The sequence below is a fragment of the Drosophila grimshawi genome, unplaced genomic scaffold, assembly GCF_018153295.1.
Source record: "Drosophila grimshawi isolate 15287-2541.00 unplaced genomic scaffold, ASM1815329v1 contig_311, whole genome shotgun sequence".
Lineage (NCBI taxonomy): Eukaryota > Metazoa > Arthropoda > Insecta > Diptera > Drosophilidae > Drosophila > Drosophila grimshawi.
This window is the reverse complement of record NW_025063098.1, coordinates 21,924,875-21,944,960: the sequence shown is the minus strand read 5'-3', so window position 1 is coordinate 21,944,960 and position 20,086 is coordinate 21,924,875. Positions and strand designations below refer to the sequence as shown.

General features: G+C 38.1%; 4 protein-coding genes across 4 annotated transcripts; 2 read left to right on the top strand and 2 right to left on the bottom strand.

The window, feature by feature from the left end:
- Nucleotides 1-3,037: 3,037 nt before the first annotated feature.
- Nucleotides 3,038-5,620, bottom strand: LOC6568246 (DNA-binding protein modulo). The gene is made up of 4 exons (XM_001994817.3): nt 5,305-5,620; nt 4,918-5,236; nt 3,756-4,493; nt 3,038-3,683 (listed from the first exon to the last, which is right to left on the bottom strand). The coding sequence occupies exons 1-4, from the start codon at nt 5,476-5,478 to the stop codon at nt 3,310-3,312; spliced, it is 1,605 nt and encodes a 534-aa protein (XP_001994853.1). The 5' UTR covers nt 5,479-5,620; the 3' UTR covers nt 3,038-3,309.
- Nucleotides 5,621-5,700: 80 nt separating this feature from the next.
- On the top strand, nt 5,701-13,127 carry LOC6568247 (beta-arrestin-1). Its single transcript, XM_001994818.3, has 2 exons — nt 5,701-6,651; nt 9,145-13,127. Exons 1-2 carry the CDS (start codon nt 6,015-6,017, stop codon nt 9,990-9,992), a joined length of 1,485 nt encoding a protein of 494 aa, XP_001994854.1. The 5' UTR covers nt 5,701-6,014; the 3' UTR covers nt 9,993-13,127.
- Nucleotides 13,128-17,173: 4,046 nt separating this feature from the next.
- LOC6568277 lies at nt 17,174-17,953 on the bottom strand. The gene has a single exon (XM_001994820.1). It carries the CDS (start codon nt 17,951-17,953, stop codon nt 17,174-17,176), a length of 780 nt encoding a protein of 259 aa, XP_001994856.1.
- Nucleotides 17,954-18,983: 1,030 nt separating this feature from the next.
- On the top strand, nt 18,984-19,763 carry LOC122322541. Its single transcript, XM_043215246.1, has one exon. It carries the CDS (start codon nt 18,984-18,986, stop codon nt 19,761-19,763), a length of 780 nt encoding a protein of 259 aa, XP_043071181.1.
- Nucleotides 19,764-20,086: the final 323 nt, after the last annotated feature.

Here is a 20,086-nt window from a genome sequence, read left to right as displayed (position 1 = left end):
ATTCCTATTAGTTTTCTGTTTTTGATCCAACAAACACACAATCTTATTTTGTATTGTATTATTAATTTTTAATTTGTTAATTATGCAGCGAGAACAACAGCAACAACAACAAGAAAAACAGCAAGCACATGCAGAACATTTAATGTAACTTTGCACACTCTATACTTTATGTTTTAAACGATATTACCAATTAAAAATTAAAACAAAAACAAAAAAAAAATCTCAAACAACATTATACAATTCTTTTTATTTGGCTTTTATTTTATTATTATTTTTTTACTGCTCTTTTGTATTAGTAGATTTAAACTTGCAACAAGTGCTTTAATTCCCATTATCCCAATTCCAATTAATTGAAAAACAGTTTTTTCTTTTTTTGAAATATATACTTGAGAGTTGGAGGAAGAGTTACCAAAAAGCGTCAACGATTCGAATTTATTGAATGTACTTATTATGCATTGAGATACCAATTTTGCCTGCTTTTTTGTACAATTTAAAAGAGCCCCAAAAAACAAAAAAAAAAAAACGAATGGAACCATTTTAGTCGTTAAGTTGCTAGATTTGAAAGTTTTGCCTATACACATAAATCAAATATACAATGCGTCTGCATGGCCTATCGATAGTAGTTATACATATAGTATGCTATGATTATCATACATACATATATAATAAAAATAATAATATTAATATTAATAATAATAATAACCATAATAATCGCATTTAGTTAGTTATTTCAATGGTTTGCATAATCCCGCCCCAGTGCCCTTCACTTTCATTTGCCTTATTATAAGTAAATTGCTAACTTAAAGCGCGAGCTAAATTATAATTATGTTTATTGCTAAATACATACAAATATGAAAAGAGTTAAAACTGAATGTGAGTAATACTAGAGTTGTAAGCCAGACACATAGCCTTGCCCCGCCCCGCCCCGCCAACCCTCTCAGCATTGACAAACAACCCCCCTCCCAAATCAAGATCGACCAAAGCAAATAACATTCACGGCCGCAATTTGTTTGGCTTGGCTTGGCACCGACCCACAGATCCACAACTGGACCAAGTCAAGCTCACCAAGAGAGAGAGACTGATCCGAGTGATTCATTGTTGTTGGCTTGTAACTCACGTCACCAGAGGGTAGGAGCGGATTATTGTGCTGCATTTAGGCCATAGAGCGCATATAATGAACAAATCTAAAAAAAAAAAGAAAACATTTTTACACATTTATATAAAAAAAAAATTGATATGACGGGTTTTGGCGATAACATGAAGATACTACACACTCACGCTCTACTTTATCCACACATTTAATGAATACTAACGAAAAACCTATAACGAAAATACTAAGTGAAAACTAATATTATCAATATGCATACAAACATACACATATATTACCAAAAGTATACACGAAAATCAAACGGATTAAAGATATGCATGGGATACGTTTAGTACATCATATACCGTTAAATATTGACACATACATATACATAATGCATACACATATATATCAAGTCAACAAGTACATATTGTGAACGTGTAGTAACAAAAACAAAAAAAAAACTGAAATGAACGGATATTGCAAGAAATTCAAACTAATAAATGTTAAATATACAAAATCTACCACAGAATTGCATTTTATCTTTGGGATTGTTATAAAATTGACAAAGGGTTTTAGCTATGCACGAAACTCCTCTGGATGATCCAGTAAAGGTATTGGTTTAATCAAGCTGATTAATCATCAACATTAAACTGCGAGAATTAATTTGGCAGGCTGCATTTGTCGTTCTCATTGCTGTCCAAATTATTTTTAGATACAATTTTACAAGTGACTAACTGGGAATAATATAAATCTGATTGTTAATCATCTTCTACAATTATTTTATATATTTCTTATTTTTATATTTTATTAGTTTTTACATAGACTGGATGTTTGCTTCATATTATATTGAAAATATACTTAAAAAATGTGACAGGCATGTGACCTAACTCAAAAATTTGTTCACAATTAAAATCTCTTTGAAACACACTCATTAAATGACTATTTTGAGATTAGTCACAAAATAATTCTGTTTTAAGGTTGCGCTCAGTAAGAGGCATACAAATTTATGGCAATATATAGATATGTTTTTTTTTCTGTGTGTTTCATTAAACTCCAAATCAAGTTGATTATTACAATAGAATCAAAATGACAGCTCGATCTATATATATTTTTGGCGATTAGACTGGAGCATAAGATACCTCCTTCGTTGGTACCTCCTTCCATCCGTTACACATATCTAAAAATGTATTATTTCTATATATGCATATGGGATAGATATCCATTCTAAAACATCATAATTCATCATGATTTTAAAAATGTATTCAGTATATATATAAATATCCGATAGAGATCCAGATTCAAAGAGTTAATGTTTCGTCGTGGTTTTTAAGAGCGCATTAAAAACAAAAAACAAATTACTCGCATTTGCATTCCCATTTGGCATTTCATTACATGGTGGAGTGGAGCAAGTTGTTGATCACAACAATTGTATTGTGGATAATTAGCTAAGTATGTGCCTGCAATTAGCCCATAAAATTATTATCGCCTTGTTATCCTCATTGTGACAGTTGCGGCTGGAAGGAGCGGCGCCATCAACTGCGCTCGTTATGGCTACTGACCCAAGGCGCGCCTCCAAACTGATGACCCAACGCCTTTGTTCATTTGCATTGTAACCAAGACAGGTGGGGGCAAAAATGAGCTAAGATTCGGGAACAATGATGACGACGACGACGACGGTGGTGCAGTGGGAGCGCCGCTGCCGCCGCCGCTGCTGTGCAAGTTGGAGTAAGAGAAATGAGGTGGTTGCGTGCGGCATCGGTTGGCTTGGCCCAGCATGAATCACTCGAGCGACGACAGCGTAATGAATCATGCGCCAAAGGGGCGATGCAAGTGCTGCTAAAGGGTGCCGGCAGCAGGCACTCGACGTGGTTAAACACCAACACTCGAAACACACACACACATTCACATCTACAGCCACAGCAATATTCAACATTCAGGTTTTGCTTGTACGTGTTGGAAATTAGCAATTTATTCTCGTAGCTTTTACATTGTTGTATTTGGGCAGAGGAGACGCATTGCCATAAAAACGGCTGCGAAATTGTTGGCAAATCGAGTTTGCCGACAAATGTTTACAATTTGTGGTTTGCATGTCGAAAAATATTCAATAATCATAACTGAATATATTTGCACAGACACTTATATGACTAAATTCAATGCATCTGCATTGGGCTGGGTAATTGGGTAATTGTTAAAAACTTAGGACTAAGACATTGGGCCATTTAGGCCCGCTTTGCCTTTTTAAATGATTGCGGTGTGGAGCCATTTGCCTGTGCGGGGCGTTTGTTGAACGGTCTTTGCGTAAAGTTCTTGTTGTTGTTGTTGCCACTGTTGTTGAACTTCTGGAATTTGCCTCCAGCTGGTGGACCACCAGCATGATACTTTCCCTTGTTGTTTTGCATAATCTTGTGCTTGAGTGTGGAGTTTGGCTCTAAGAATATGGGCTGACCCTGCACCAGGCGCTCGTTCAGCAGGAACGATTTGCAGAAGCCATCATCAGTGGTAAACCTGACAAGTGCCTTGTGGCCCAGCATCTTAACGCTCTCCACCTCACCGACTTCACTGAACAGATCATTTATCTGCTGCTCATCGACACCTGCAAATAGATAAATTAACGATTAATATCATAATGATATTCAATTCAGACATAAATCTCTTGTACACTCACTGGGATGCAAGTTTGTTACGAGAATGGTGCGCACGGAGGAACTGTAGTGGTAAGTGTCCAATTTGATCTCCAGTTCGCTAATAGTTTTGCCATTCAGTTTGTTGAACGCCTTCGTGGCCTCGTCGGCCGTTTTGTAGGTGACAAAGCATAAAATGGCACGCGTGCAGACGACATCGACATCGACGACTTCACCGTGCTTCTTGAAGATCTTCTCAATCGTGTCCGATTTGTAGGTCTCGTGGTTGCCCGTGTTTGCCACCGTCAATGTGAGTCCTGGTGCTTTCAATGATTTGCTCTTGTACGCCTCTTCGCGTACTGTGATGAAACGTGAGTTGAAATCGCTGCCGTGCAATTTGACTGCCTTGGGTATCGAGCTGACCGCCGCGAAACGCACATAAGCCGTGGGCATTATCTTATTGTGGGAGAAAGTAACCGCTTCAATGGCGCCACAGCTCTTAAAGTGAGCCAAAATGTCATCCTTGGTGGCATTGGGTCCAATCAAGCCCACGACAATTGTGCGCGCATTCATGTCATCTTTGTTGTGCGCACGTGCAACGTTCAACACCTGCCCATCGAGGGTCAGAGCCTTCTCCTTGGCGGCAAGTGCCGCATCAACGGCCTTGGCAGACTCAAAGGCCATCGAAACACTGTTGCCGCCAGCCTTACTCTTGATGCGATTAACCACGGCAATGGGACCGAATTTGGTAAAGAGAGCAACCAGATCGACGTGCTTGTATTCTGCAATGAATGAAATGAGTACAACAAATATTAATATTAAAGTGTAAAATTACAATTTTAATTAATTTATGATCTTAAAGCGAATTCCGATAACAATAGCAGATGCTCGCAGGTGGGTTAATGGATTTATAACCATTATGTGAACGTTTATTATGAGGATCTTTCAATTGATTAGTATTGATGCCGATTACAATTGAGAAGCGTAGTCTAAATTGTCAAATTGTATGCCATGTTAAGAATATTATAATACATTATAAATTATCTCATTCAATGTATTCTCTGCGCATCGAATGAGCAGTGAGAATGAATGTGGCTGTAGCTGATTATGTGCAAGTGCAATTGTTTTCTTAAATTCATACAATTGCTCGGATGAAAAGCATAAGATGAAAATGTATGTTTATTGCTGATTATTTAATTTACTTACCATTGGGCAGATTGGAGACGAACAGAATTTGCTCCTTGGGCGTATCTTGTGGAATTCGTGCAACAGCCACCTTTGGAATGCCGCCCTTTTTGGATAATTTTGGCGTTTCGTTAGCGTTCTTTTCGATGGGTGCTTCGGCGGGCTCCTCATCGGAGTCAGCCTGATCATTATCATCATCATCGTCTTCCGACTCTGCCTGGGCAACATTTTTGCTCACTGAAACCTCGCCTGGCTCCACTTCATCATCATCATCATCATCGTCGTCCTCATCGTCCTCCTCAGCTTCTGAATTCACCAAGTCTGCGGCGGCGCCTTCCGACTGGAGAGCAGATAGAAAAAAACACGTGGTTTTTGCTTCGTTGCTAGTTGCATCGTTTTTTTACGCACCTCGGAGCTGCTGCCATCGTCCAAATTGACGCCATTCTGTTCTTCGTCGGCATCGGAATCTGCGTCACTGGATTCGACTTCTTCTGCTGGCTTCTCCTCGACAACCTGCTTGGCCTTGGGGCCACGCTTGTTGTTGCCGGCGGCCTTCTTTGCTCCTAGTTTTTTCAGTGCCATTTCTTTTTATTTTATTAACGAAATATGTTCACTGAAATGCAAAAGAACGCGTGCGACTTGTTCAAAAATGCACGTGGAAAAGAGATGAGAAAAAGTGTGACCGCGTTACGCACACACACACACACACACACACACACAAACACAAGTGGCAACGCTATGTTCAAGTGTTGGCTAAGAGAAAAAGAGAACCAGTTCACTTGTGCGCTAGGCAACACTGCAAACGGTAGATGGCGACAGAAGAAGTTGTGTGGCGCTGTTGCTCATTAAGTATACATAAAAAAAAATTAAATTGCACACATATTTATTATTGAAAGGTGCTTAATACAAAGAGAGAGAGCGTGCGAGCACAACACAGAAGAACAGCAGCAACAGCAACAGTGGCAGCGCACAGTGAGCCGCAGCGTTTGCGAAACGACAACCCCAGCAACAACAACAACAACAACAGAAGCAGTAGCAGCAGCAGAGAAAGAAGCAGAGACTGTAACAGTAGCAGCAGAAGCCAGAACGACGTTGACGGTGACGGCGACGACGACACAATGAACACACTGAGCGCAAACACAAACGGAAGCGGATCTGCTGCGACGGGCAATGGAAATGGCAACGGGAATGGCAACGGGAACGGCAATGGGAATGGGAACGGGAATGGCAACGCTGCCACCACATCGAATGCGGCCACAACAGCCGGCAACGCTAGCGGACTCGATGAGATGGGCGGCGACGCCAGCTCGCGCAGGCAGGCAACGCGTGTGTTCAAGAAGAGCTCATCGAATGGCAAAATCACCGTCTATTTGGGCAAACGGGACTTTGTGGATCATGTGTCGCATGTAGATCCCATCGATGGTGTTGTCTTCATTGATCCCGAATATGTTAAGGATCGCAAAGTGTTTGGCCAAGTGCTGGCCGCATTTCGCTATGGACGCGAGGATCTCGATGTGCTGGGTCTGACATTCCGCAAGGATCTGTATTTGGCGCACGAACAAATCTATCCGCCCATGCAACTGGAACGAGCCATGACCCGGTTGCAGGAGCGACTCATCAAGAAACTCGGGCCGAATGCGCATCCATTTTACTTTGAAGTGCCGCCCTATTGTCCAGCATCGGTGTCCTTGCAGCCGGCGCCAGGCGATGTCGGCAAATCCTGTGGCGTTGATTACGAGCTGAAGGCGTTTGTGGGTGAGTATTCTTAACGGAAGGGGAGGGGCAATTGAATACTAGAATAACAATGATTAGAGAGATGGCAATATTTATGCCATTTTTGTTTTCTTCGAAATCGTAAATTGAATACTAGAATAGCAGTGATCAGAGAAATGGCAATATTTATGTCACTTTTGTTTTCTTCGAAATCGTAAAATGCAAATTTTAATATTAAAATATAAGCTTTCATTTCCATATTGGAATTACTCCCTCACTGGAATTAATAATATCGGTCACGATTACGTACATTTTTACGCAAAGTGTGTAAAGTGATTAAGAAAAATCAAAATCATTGATGGGCTTTGCCTAAATACAGTCATACATACACACACATGTGCATATGCATGGACATGCTGCATATTTGTGTAATTTATGAACAAAATAAGCGCAATGTACATGTGTATGTATGTATTTATGTGTTGGCGCATGTGTCACGCGCGGGGTTAATTAATCCAACTGCGTCGACTGCGCAAAATGTCATTGTTGTTTCTTTGTATGTGTATGTTTGGGTGTGTGTAAATGCTTGTTGATGACGCAGCGCGGCAGCGCACCTAATTGGAATTCGACGCTTTTAATAGCAATTCGACTCTAGTGCTAACGCTGCTGTCGCTTGTTTTAATTAGACTTCTCTCCACTGACGTTCAACATTTTTTGTTCAACATCAACAGCACTTACATAAATGCCTTCTTGGAAACTCAACGCAGCTGGGTACTTTTTTGTTTTGTTTTCTGTTTAAATAAGCAAAAAAAAAAAAACCAAGAAAATTCAGCAGCAATGACCCAAAAGCGTAATTACCGATCCCGCTCTCTCCCGCTCACACTCTCTTCTGCTTGCTTCATTCTTTCTAATTCGCTGTCTTGCGCTTCGTTCTCGTTTTCCTTGCTCACTCTCTCTCGGTGCTGATACTCATTTCGCAACAATAACGAACGAAATTGACAATATCGCTACAAAAATAATGCTTATACAGCGTATTTAGCAGCGATTTATTGGGAAGTTACGCTCGCTGTTTTTTTTTGTTGTTGTTGCGTTTCGCACGCGCATTCGCATTTCCCCACTTGGGATCTCCTCACTGCGCTGCTCTAACCAACCTGAGGCTGTCTCGTTTTGGCTAGCGATATGCGCCTATTTTCTACTGTTGTTTTTAATGCGCACAAATTGCTATCTATGTACTCGGATGTATGTGTGTGTGTGCATGTGTGTGCATGTGTGTGCTTGTGTATTCAGTATTGAAGCCGCTTTGTTTTGTCCGTTAATTTTTTTTTTTTTGTGGTTTTATTGCCCGGCATCGAAATTCTTATCTGCTAACAAGGCTGCCGCCGATGCCGACGTCCATGCCAATTTGTGTGCAGCCATAAAAAGATTATTGAAAGCAAACTTAAGCCAATTGGCATTTGGGTGGGCCTCAGCGGGCCACCCTCTCTATATACATATGTACATACATATATAAATATTAATATATATAAATATTTAAAAGTATGTACAAGCTATTTTAGAATTTGCACTCATGTTTTCCAGCACATTAAAAGTGTTTAAATAGTGATAGTATTGAAAAGTGTTTAGACAAAGATTTACTTATGTATATTTATTGCACAGATTTCGGATCGTTTGTTTACATTTACATCTCTTATAATACCCAACTTGTCTGCCTGTTTCTTGATTAATGCCCGTTTTATCTCAACGGAATTGATTATTGTTTTTACTCATTAAAAGCAATACAAATATGTCAATTTCATTGCATTATTAACTAATAACCTAAATTGCAATAGATACAGCTAGTTTCTCAGCAAGTGCAACTCTTTCAATTTGCAACTCAGTCAAACATTTTGAAATCAATTAAAATATTCAACAACATATGTATATAAAACTAATTGAGTTTAGTTGATTTGTGGCAAGGGCATCAAAGCTTCGCTATGAATAGAATAATTGTTTTCTTTTGTGTATTTTGTGTGGTTTTTTTCTTTTTGTTTTATTTACTTGGCATCTGTTGATATGTTTATTTAATGTGCTTGGTCTGCTCTCGGCTGAAGCTGCCATGTTTTTTTGAAATAAACAGTAAGCAATAAGCACATGCCCTTTCCCGCCCCCGACCACGCCCCCGCCGCCATAGAGGCTCACGATTTATGAGCTCCAAATGGAAAGAATTTAATTTATTTGCATATCATTTTCAAATTGTGGCGAGTAACTGAAAATGTTTAACAGCTGCCCAGCACTGAGATAATGCTCATTGACGGCGATGCCTTGTCCATTTTTATCACATTCCATATAGGGATAGTTTTTGACTGAATCATCATCTGGTTAAGCTGAATTAGCTGTGCTTGAATAGTGACGCACAGGAAACATACCAAAAACCAGAGTTAGACACACCCCCTGTGAATGTGATTAATAATGCAAATACGTCATTGTTGAAACAAGTTGAACCCGGCTCGGAAGCTCTTACTAATGCTGTGTAATGTATTTATCTATTAACAATAGGCGAGCACATCGAGGACAAACCACACAAACGCAACTCGGTGCGTTTGACAATTAGGAAGGTGATGTATGCACCGTCCAAGGCCGGCGAGCAGCCCTCGATTGAGGTGAGCAAGGAGTTCATGATGAAGCCAAATAAAATCCATTTGGAGGCGAGCCTGGACAAGGAGTTGTATCATCATGGCGAGAAGATATCGATCAATGTGCATGTGGCCAACAATTCAAATCGCACCGTTAAAAAGATCAAGGTCTGTGTTCGCCAGTTTGCCGACATTTGCCTCTTCTCGACGGCCCAATACAAGTCGGTGGTGGCTGAAACAGAATCTGAGGATGGTTGCAGTGTGGGACCCGGTTTTACGCTCTCCAAGGTCTTTGAGCTGTGTCCCCTACTGCTGAACAACAAAGATAAATGGGGACTGGCACTCGATGGACAGCTTAAGCACGAGGATACAAATCTGGCGTCTAGCACGCTCATCACTAATCCTGCACAGCGCGAAAGCTTGGGCATTTTGGTGCACTACAAGGTGAAGGTGAAGCTACTGATTGGATCGCCGCTATTGGGTGGTGATTTGGTTGCCGAGCTGCCATTCACGCTGATGCATCCCAAACCGGAGGAGGAGGAGCATCCGATTTTGGGTGATCGGTCGCCGCGCGCCAGTCTCGCAGCACCGCTGCTCAGTCTGGGCGATGGTGTCGATGCTGGTGCTGCAGGATCCTCGACACAAACGTCAAAGGATGTGCCCACAACCACGAACCTCATACAGCTGGACGACGATGAGGCTCAGGACGATGACATTATCTTTGAGGATTTTGCGCGCCTACGCTTAAAAGGCGCCGAAACAGAGGCCTAAACCTAATCCGTTGCCCCACCAATGGTTTTGTGTGCAACTAAAAAAAACTGCAGGCTTAGATCGGCCCATAGACATGCGCCCAAATGGCGCCAGATTTATTGTCCAACTCAATAAATATCAAAAAACACACAACAAAAACAAAAACAAAAAAGAAAACATAAAACAAATAAGGCATTTGTATCATACGATGTTTATGCGGAAGCTCTGATTGTAAACTTTGAATACATAGCCACGGTACATAGTTTTGTATTGCTATTGATATGTGTAGGCCATACGTTCTAGTATCTATAGTATTTAAGCTGAAAAGTGTACGAATTTTTTGGAAATGTGAAATTGTTTAACAAATACACAGAAAACAAAAATAAAACCCTCGACAACAAAAGAAGAAGAATAATAACAGACCAACAAGAACGCCTCCAAAAGTTGAAATTATGCACAAAAACTCATGCAATAAACTTTGTTATTGTTTTTTTCATTTTTTCCATTGTAATTGTAAACCCACAAAAAAAACACGCTCAATTCTTTGTTAAGAGCCATACATACATCTATGACAGTAAGCAGCATTTTGTTTAGCTCCACTCGGTTTATAAGCTTTAAATGGAAACCATTTTGTATTTAAATTCCAAAAGAAAAAAAACGAACATGTTTATTTAAATGCAAGAATACACATAAATACATTAACATACAATTATAATGCAAACATGTTTATGTAACTAAAAAAAAGAATAAAAATATACAAACAACTATTTGTTACCACAACACAATTTCAAGTTATGTATAGTTTGAAAGCTTTCCAACGGATTGAACTTTAATGAGAAATATCAGCTACGTTATAAGTTGACATACAAATTTGTAATTTAAACACTTCATTAGACTGAAACTGAAACCTTCTACAAAAACCTATATTTGAAACCTTTCGTTTACCGATTTGTGTCCATATTAAAGCTTGTTTATATGCCATATAATATCAGCTACGCAATTACAATATAAATTGTTCAGCAATAGATAAGTGGTCTATAAAGCAAATTGCATTATTAGATAACTGATAACCGTAAATCTTATCATAAAACACATAGAAAAGCTGTTACCCATTTGGTGTCTGTTTGGTTATTTGGAAAGTGTGTGGCCGATTATTTTTAATTGTTTAACATTCCAGAACGATGGAGATGGAGAGGAGAGGAGAGGAGAGTAGAGGAGTGGAGTGGAGTGGAGTGTGGGTACAGTGTTGGGGCAAATAAAGCCTCTATATGATATCAAGTTTGATTATGTACTCGAATATACCGTCAATGTGTAACAAATTGGCTTTGTGAATCGAAATTGAGGAAACGAAATTTAACTCGAATACGAAAAGCAATTTTTAACTAGAAAATTTATATAAACTATATATGTGTAAATACACATTTATATATATTAAATATTTATAAAATAAATGCTAGATGTATATCAGAGAAGCGCATACATATAATTTAAACAAATTGATATTCGTATAAGCGATATATATTTTTGACAGCATTTCATAGATCATGTGAATAGAAATACAAATACAGTGTACACTTTAGTTCCTTTCATTGTTTTTTTGGCGCTTAGTAATAAAGGCAGATTTGTATTGTCCTAGTTTTTAATTATTATCAATAATGTACTTTTATGATCGATTCGAAATTCGGTTTGAAAATAATATATATTTCTCTTAAGGCTTTTAAATAATACGTGCGATTATGGAATTAGCTCGAATTTGTTTTCAGTGCCCCAAAAAAATAATATAGCAACAGAAATGTGTTGTTAAATAATAATGAAAACCGATTGAAAATATATTTTAAATTGCATTTTTATAACGAGTATATTTGTAACTGTATGTATACATTATATATATATACTTAGATAAGTTTGTTAGAATGTTTTTTATCACACAAATGAAAAAAAAATGAAAAAAAAAAACATACAGCAAGGAAATATTAACATAAATGTGCATTACAAACTGGTAAAATGGATACAATATAGAACAATTCAAATAATAATAATATTATGTATAGTGACATAAGTCTATAAATGTGAAAAAGAAATTTATATTAGTGAACATGGATATGTTTTCAATACGTACCAACATATTTAGCGCAAATATAAAGCATTTATGTATGTATATCTAAAAAACAAAGTAAATAAAGCTAATGTTTATATATTAAAATGAATGTCCCACTAAATCAGCTTATCAAGAATTTGTCACAATTAATTTTAAACATTTTTATAATACATTTTATATGACTACACATACAAGTGTATTTGTACAAAAAAAAAAAAAACGGAAAGAATCTGTAGCTGCACAAAAAGAAAAAAAAAGATAAAGAAAAAAAAAATATATATGAACATTTGTATTTTTTAAGTACATTTTTGTCTGGTACCAAAATGCATTCAATTTGATAAATGTTAATGTTTAATGTATACATTAAAAACATACATTAATAATATTAGCGATTAGATGAGTGAAGAGTATTATGAGCTGTTACCTAGCCCACACAGAATCCCCCACGTTTATCTTTAATGCTAATCAGTACTAATCAACCTAACGCCACTTGCATTACATTCACATATATACATATTTACATCAAACTTATGTACAGATGTACATACTGTATTAATGAACATAATCGAGAATCGATCGGTTCACTGAATGGAATGTATGCATTGCTAAACTAACCCACGTGTAACATGATAACGATCAAGTTTATAGTCTGTAGAGTGAATCAAAATCGTATGTATGCATATATATATATAGATATATATATATATGTATGTATGTATGTATGTATGTATGTCTACACCTGCAAAATATGATATTATTATGGATGTAGTCAATGTGAATATGGTCAAATACGTTACGAAAGCGCAACATTAAATGTTGTATTTGTAAATGTTATAAATACCTACAATAAGTTAATAAAAATAAATAATTGTTAGCAATACACCTACCTTCATGGAACAACGTTAATATAATACTATCCTCATCCGAGTTTGGGGTTGTGTCCGAAATGCCATACCGAAAAAGCTTTAGCCACGGACAAATTAACAAATATTACAAAAAAAATATATATAAATAAAAATGATGTATGTGAAAATCTCAACGAGAGACTATCAGTATTGCATAATATAAATGTGTTATCAATTTTACGTTTTTTATTGGTTTGATTAGCATTCATTCATAAATATTTATGCATTTTCTGAATTTTAAATTTAACCCGTGTCTGACTAATTAATACATTTGGTGTAATTTGTATAACTTATTTATATACAAATTTTTTAACAATTTTTATAATAGCTCGGGTAACATAAATCTATATATATCTATTAATTAGAGATATACATATTATTTAAACTGTAATCGTTGTTGCACCTTTTAGAATAATTAATTAACTATGAAATATTTATGATGTACTTCATCAATTTGCATTTTTAATGTGAATGTTTAAAAACTACTAAGGTATTACGGCGGGATTAGCAATGGAAGCATATGAATTGAATAAATAACAAAATGAAAAAATAAATAAAATAAACAGATGGCAAAAAAAAAATACTTACACAGATATGCACACATTCACTTAAACGCAGGCAAGTATGTATGTAAATACATATATATGTTTGCCATATATTGCTAATTGTGAAAGAAATGCAAGCAGATTATTTGAATAAAAGAATCATTTTCAGTTGAACATTCAGCGTGCAAAGTAACTAAAATAATGGAATAATAACAATATGTTTTCACATACCATCCAGCAATGATTAAATATTAATTTAAAAATTGTAAGCAAATTATTTGAAGGGAGCAGGCACTTTGACTGAAAATGTTCATTGAATGTTTAATGGGGTCTTTGAAACTTAGCATTCAAATTGACCCATTAATATCCAAAATGAGTCGCCCCAAATGTGTGCATACCATCAAAGCAGCAGGTTCAAGCTGTGTCTGTAGCGCCGGATACCAACAGGAATTATAATTTATGCACTTCACATTACCTAATAATTTATTAATGCACAATGGACCTGAAAGCGGCCTTGTGGCTAAGACTGTGGACCGTAACGGCAGACAGCAGACATAAGAGAGACGGAGACGGAGACGGAGACGGAGGCGGAACTGGCTGCTTGATGAACCCGTCATCTCTTCTGCGGTATGGCAGTAGTGTGTATTATGTATGTGTATATAAGCAGAGTATAAAGCAGAGCGGCCGGAAAACCGCAATACGAAAAAGCCATTTGCTGTTTGTTGTTTGTTTAGACCGCGCTATTATGAGCACTTAAAACTGACTATAGCAGCAACAATAAAAAGCTTTAGAAGGGCACGTAACATTTTGGTTGATTCATGGCGGCCCTGTCTTGGAGTTATGTCAGCCAGCAGCGAACATTGAAATTGTCACTGGGACTCGAGCAACAATTCTTCATTTCCGGTACAGCTTAAGAGCCATGCTTCCTATCAACCTCAGACCACCCCCCCGAGTCGACTACAAGGACGCGGAGACGAGCATGTGCCGGCAGGCAATAGGTTCTGACAAAAAGCGAGCAATGCACAGTTACACAGAACGGAAGTCGGTCGCCTGCCCAGCCGGACCGTAGCCATCTCCAAGCTCCCGTACTCACCACGCGCTTTACACACTGTATGGTTTTCATTTCCGGTTTCCGTTTGCTGCTGAGTTACTTAAGCGGATTACAGCAACAGCAACATCAGCAAAGATAGCGACGAATAAAAACAAAAAGACTATCAGACTTGTCTGTTCTACGTAGCATTCGGACAAATTTAGATATTTTGGAAGCTATATTGATGGCAGATTCATTGCTTTTTTTTTTTTTTTTGAATTTAACGAATTTAACCGTTTACATTTTTTACTTTTGCTTTTTATTACATATTCAAGTCGTATGTGATTCGTTTCTTAAGCGTGCACATCGCATTCGACCTTGTTCCATTCTTTGGCCGTGTTCATAAAGAAATTGGTCACATCAGTCATGCTGACATTGGAGAGCAAGTCGTTAATATCGGGCACCACATAGTCAGCCAATAGTTGATCAACACTGGGTTGGATCTCCTTGACAAACAATGAAATTAGCTCGCTGGACCAGCGATCATAAAAAGTGTTGGTTGCAATAGACCACAAAGTATCCCAGTTGTCGATCTTTACGTCAGCCACATAAAATTGCAGATCGAGGTCGACGATGCGGAGTCCTTTGGGATTTGTAAGACTCGGGGCAAATGTATATGCACCCACAAAACGCAATTGTTCCAAACGCTCGTTGAGCAGAGTGTTTTGATGCGTGGGGAACGAGAAGCCAAGAACGCTGAATGTGCCGTCGAATACGGTAGAGCCGAGAATTTGAAGCTCCGGGAACATAACGTCAAAGGAGGCGCGCTGTGTTGTGGTATCGTATTGGCCATTTAACACAATGAACTCGCTCAAGCCCGAGATGCGGATGTTGCTGGCATTGCCTACAAGGCTGGTGTCGCCTTTGGTGTAGTTGAAGGTGGAGAATTCGTTGGTCAGCGGCTCAAAGACAGGAAGATTCCACGGAGCAAAGCCACAAGGTGCCATCTTCTGGAAAGCCCTTAGGAACGTACCGAATGCCTCAATATAGTTCACCGAGCCGGTTAACGGTGAGGCACTAGTGGCTGCCACTAGGAGGGCCAGAAGGAGAACCTTAGCTATCATTTTGCTTGCTTGATACTGAAATGAACTCTGTGAAGACTGCCTCGCATGGCTGCCCTTTTATAGTTATATCTTATCTGTATAACGAATAGGGATTTGATTGATTGTATTTCAATTTAAATTTTCCGTTTTCAGCTCGTGGAAAAGGTGCTTAAAGTCTTTTTGTAAACAATTTTCACATGAAGTGGTGAATCATATGTCCAAATCGATTTTTACAAATTCGTTGGGATTCACAACTCCGAAAATTAAGTTCTCAACTAATTTGGAATATTTCGAATCAGAAAAGCTGTTAATTGCATTTACTGTTGTTTTTGGACAAAAATTATCCCTTAAAGATCTTTAATATATATATATTTTCTTGGCAAAATATACATTCAACCAAGTTGTATTTTGTTGCTATTTACATATGTAAATATGTACATATGTATGTATTGTATTACGTTGGTAGCTATCCCCTTTTTGAAAAGCTCGGCACGCCCTTGAATTTATCATATTTCGTGGAAAATGTATATTGTTAATTCTTAGTTCTTCTAGGAAATATTAACTACCTTGTAAGTATAACTGATAGGCCAAGCAAATGTTATCTTTTGGCTTAAGTAAACGGCCTTTTTCCCAAAAGTTTTTTTTGACACTTAAATTAATCGGCTATTGATACTTTAAAATGAATAAGTTGGAGGTGCTTGACTAGCAGATACCATGTAAAAGTCATTTTATTGCAATTATGCTCAAGGACAAAAATGTTTTTACAACATTTTCAGAATCTTATTATATCTGTCGACGAGTTGCTTTAGAAAAGCGATCTGACAGGTTGCCATTTGGTCATGGACAACTTTAATATGTAATAAAAGTAGATAGTTATACTTGTTAATTTGTATTCATTTTCAGCTTTGTAACAAGTTTATTGGCATTGTAAAAATAAATGACTGCTAACTCAATAACTTCGCATTAATTTGAGCAATCGATTTACTAATATTATTCGATCTACTACGATTTTCAAAGTACTGTCAAAATTCGAAGTGCATACCTTTAGGCAAAACAAAAAAGGTATTCTTGTACTACGTTGCTTAATAATAATAAATACAATCTGTATCTTGAACAAATAGTTAATATAGAAGATGTACAGGTGTACATACAAATTTATGATGGTCAAATGTAAATCCAAACAAACTTAAACAAAACATCTATTTGTAAACAAATGGTTCTAAGTGTAAAATAAATAAGTTGGTAAGTTACTTGCATACAATATGACAAAGATTTGTTTTGTTAATTAATTTAAAACTCTTATATACAATTCTAAAATATATTCTTACGATGCGACCTATTATTAACTTATTAAGTTTGTCTCCCAATTACAAGATTTATGAGTTGACATGTCGATAATTGCATACCAGACTCTTTGCTTGCTTATATGATCCTAGAGTTAATAAAAAGATGAGTTTTATTATTTGCTTTTGATATTTATTTTGCATATATGCATAAAGAACTTCATAAATGTCGAAATTTTTAAGCCTTAACAGTGCAGACGGCGTTGCTCCACATCTCGGCTTGCATAAGGAGATAATCGGTCAGCTGGGTCATGTCCATATTGGAGAGCAGGTCATTGAGCACGGGTAACGTGTACTTCTCATATAGGGAGTTGACATAAGGCTGAATTTCCTCAGTGAACAGCAGAGAGAAGGAGCTAATGAAACTGTTGAAGTAGTTGTTGGCGGCGATGTCCATGAATTTGTCCCAGTTGTCGGCCTGAACATCGGCAACGAAGTATTGCAGGTTGAAGTCGGCTATGCGCAGTCCATTGGAGTTGTTTAAGCTCTGGGCAAAGGTGTAATCGCCAACGTAACGCCAGTCTGACAGTTTCTTGTTGATCAGAACGCTCTGGCGGATGGGCATAGGGAAGCCACCAATACCGATTGTTCCCTCCACTTCATAGGAACCCAAGATCTGAATCTCCGGGTACATCAGGTCAAAGGTGGCGTGGAGGGTGTTGGGATCGTAGCTGCCACTCAGCACATGGAAGTTGTTCAGACCCGAGATGCGGATGTTGCTCACATTGCCAGCCAGGTTGGTCTCTCCGTTGACGTAGTTGAACGCGTAGAAATCGACTTTCAGTGGAGCAAGAACTGGAATATTTTGCGAAGGAAAGCCACACGGCATCATCTTCTTCCAGGCATCAAGGAACATGTCCATGGCCTTGCGATAGCCGACCATGCTCGTGTCCTGGGTCACGGATGTGGCACTGGCGACGGCCACCAGGAGAGTTAGTAGGAATACCTTTGCAACCATGTCGACTGGTTAGTTGTAGGAGAAACTATGTGAAGAATGGAAGCGCGCGTTGTCTTTTATAATGGAATTGTTATCTCTGATTGTTAATGTGGCTCTTGATCGATCGCATTTAAATTGGCCGTTTTGGCTTTAAGGCACCATGTTGCATAAGGTCTTATCAGATTAATTTAATCGATTTTGTGTATGAGTCAACCCAATACGTTTGTTCGGCTTAGAGGACTTAATTCCAACAAAGACGATGTGAAAATGACTCAACTGATTGTGTACTGTGGTTTCATGTTGATTTATTTGGAAATACTTTAAATTTTGGTAGTACTTTAACTATATATTTTGGGGATCTTTATAAGACATATTTAAAGTTGTGATGATAGTCTCAAAAAGCTTTTGAAATACGACATGGCACAGCTACCGTAAAACTTACCTTACTTTAACTTATTTGTTGTACTTTTCAATAATAACAATACAAATTTAATAATATATAAAATAGGAACGAGTCTTAGCTAGCATCGGTACCTTGCAGGACCGCTGTGATGCGATTACCAGTCGGCCCCCTCGTGGAGGGTTCAGTTGAGAAATTTTTGCCAACCCATAGGGCTGACAGCCGACACAACCTAAACCTAAACCTAAAATAGGAATTATAGCAATCGTGAAGTTAATTTACATATCAATATAAGTATCTTCTTAATCCTATTTACAGGGTAATTTAGTCTCGTTTACATCATTGTATTTATTGAAATTTTTTTTTATTTCATTTAAATTAAATTGCATTTTTCTTGTAATGTAAATTTCAAAAAACCTTAAGTTATATTTAATAATTTATCAAAATGTATCAAATTCTTTGGAATGAGTGTTCTTCAAATTTAGTCGATAAATCACACAATAAATATCTTACCTGACAAAACGCAGTGGCAATTTCATTTCTCTGCAATCAATCAAAGTGCCGCATGAACAATCTATAGATAACAAATTCAATATAAAAGTCATCGCATGTTCCCAATTCTTCACACAGCTCTTTCTAGCACTACCGAAGATGATGGCAAAGGTTTTCCTACTAGCACTCCTGGTGGCCGTTGCCAGTGCCACTCCCGTGACTCAAGACACGAGCATGGTCGGCTATCGTGAAGCGATGGACATGTTCCTTGATGCCTGGAAGAAGATGATTCCCTGTGGCTTTCCTTCCGAAAATATTCCAGTTCTTGCTCCATTGACCACTGACTTCTACGCCTTCAACTACAACAACGGAGAGACCAACCTGGTTGGCAATGTGAGCAACATCCGCATCTCGGGTCTGAACAACTTCCAGGTGCTGAGTGGCAGTTACGATCCCACCACCCTCCGCGCCACCTTTGACGTGATGTTCCCAGAGCTGCAGATTTTGGGCTCCTATGAAGTAGAAGGAACAATCGGTGTTGGTGGCCTCCCTTTGCCCATCCGCCAGAGCGTTCTGATCAACAAGAAACTGTCAGACTGGCGTTTCGTTGGCGATTACACCTTTGCCCAGAGCTTGAGCACCTCCAATGGACTGCGCTTAGCCGACTTCAACCTGCAATACTTCGTTGCCGATGTTCAGGCCGACAACTGGGACAAATTCATGGACATCGCCGCCAACAACTACTTCAACAGTTTCATTAGCTCCTTCTCTCTGCTGTTCACAGAGGAGATTCAGCCTTATGTCAACCCCATGCTTGAGAAGTATTTGGTGCCCACCATCAATAACCTGCTCTCAAACGTGGACATGACCCAGCTGACTAATTACTTAGCAATGCAAGCTGAGATGTGGAACAATGCCGCATGCATTGCTCAGGCTTGAGGAAGCTAATTTTGTTTACTGTACAAACAGATAATAAATATCAATTGCAATTAATTATAACGGCGTCTTACACTCACTAACGATATATGAGTTTTAAGGTCACGGGTTCTAAGAAACGTTTTTTGAGGTAAAAGCTTGAACGCTTGTCTAAGACTTGTAATTCCCATATATATGTCAGAAGTAAGCAAATAATATCTTGGATATGATTTGGCATCAAGGACTTGTTTACTAAAATGGTTTTTGCCTCGTACGTCTCTGCGAAAAAACATATGGATGGTCTTGTGAATACATTTCTTATATTACAATCTTGTCATATTATTTTT

Bases quoted from the DNA above. Each gene is read 5' to 3' on its own strand.
- LOC122322541 (XM_043215246.1), top strand. From the start codon at position 18,984: ATGATGGCAAAGGTTTTCCTACTAGCACTCCTGGTGGCCGTTGCCAGT.
- LOC6568277 (XM_001994820.1), bottom strand. From the start codon at position 17,953: ATGGTTGCAAAGGTATTCCTACTAACTCTCCTGGTGGCCGTCGCCAGT.
- LOC6568247 (XM_001994818.3), top strand. From the start codon at position 6,015: ATGAACACACTGAGCGCAAACACAAACGGAAGCGGATCTGCTGCGACG. The intron at 6,652-9,144 runs GTGAGTATTCTT...TATTAACAATAG, and splicing joins CGAGCTGAAGGCGTTTGTGG to GCGAGCACATCGAGGACAAA.
- LOC6568246 (XM_001994817.3), bottom strand. From the start codon at position 5,478: ATGGCACTGAAAAAACTAGGAGCAAAGAAGGCCGCCGGCAACAACAAG. The intron at 5,237-5,304 runs GTGCGTAAAAAA...TCTGCTCTCCAG, and splicing joins ACGATGGCAGCAGCTCCGAG to TCGGAAGGCGCCGCCGCAGA. The intron at 4,494-4,917 runs GTAAGTAAATTA...CATTCATTGCAG, and splicing joins CGTCTCCAATCTGCCCAATG to AATACAAGCACGTCGATCTG.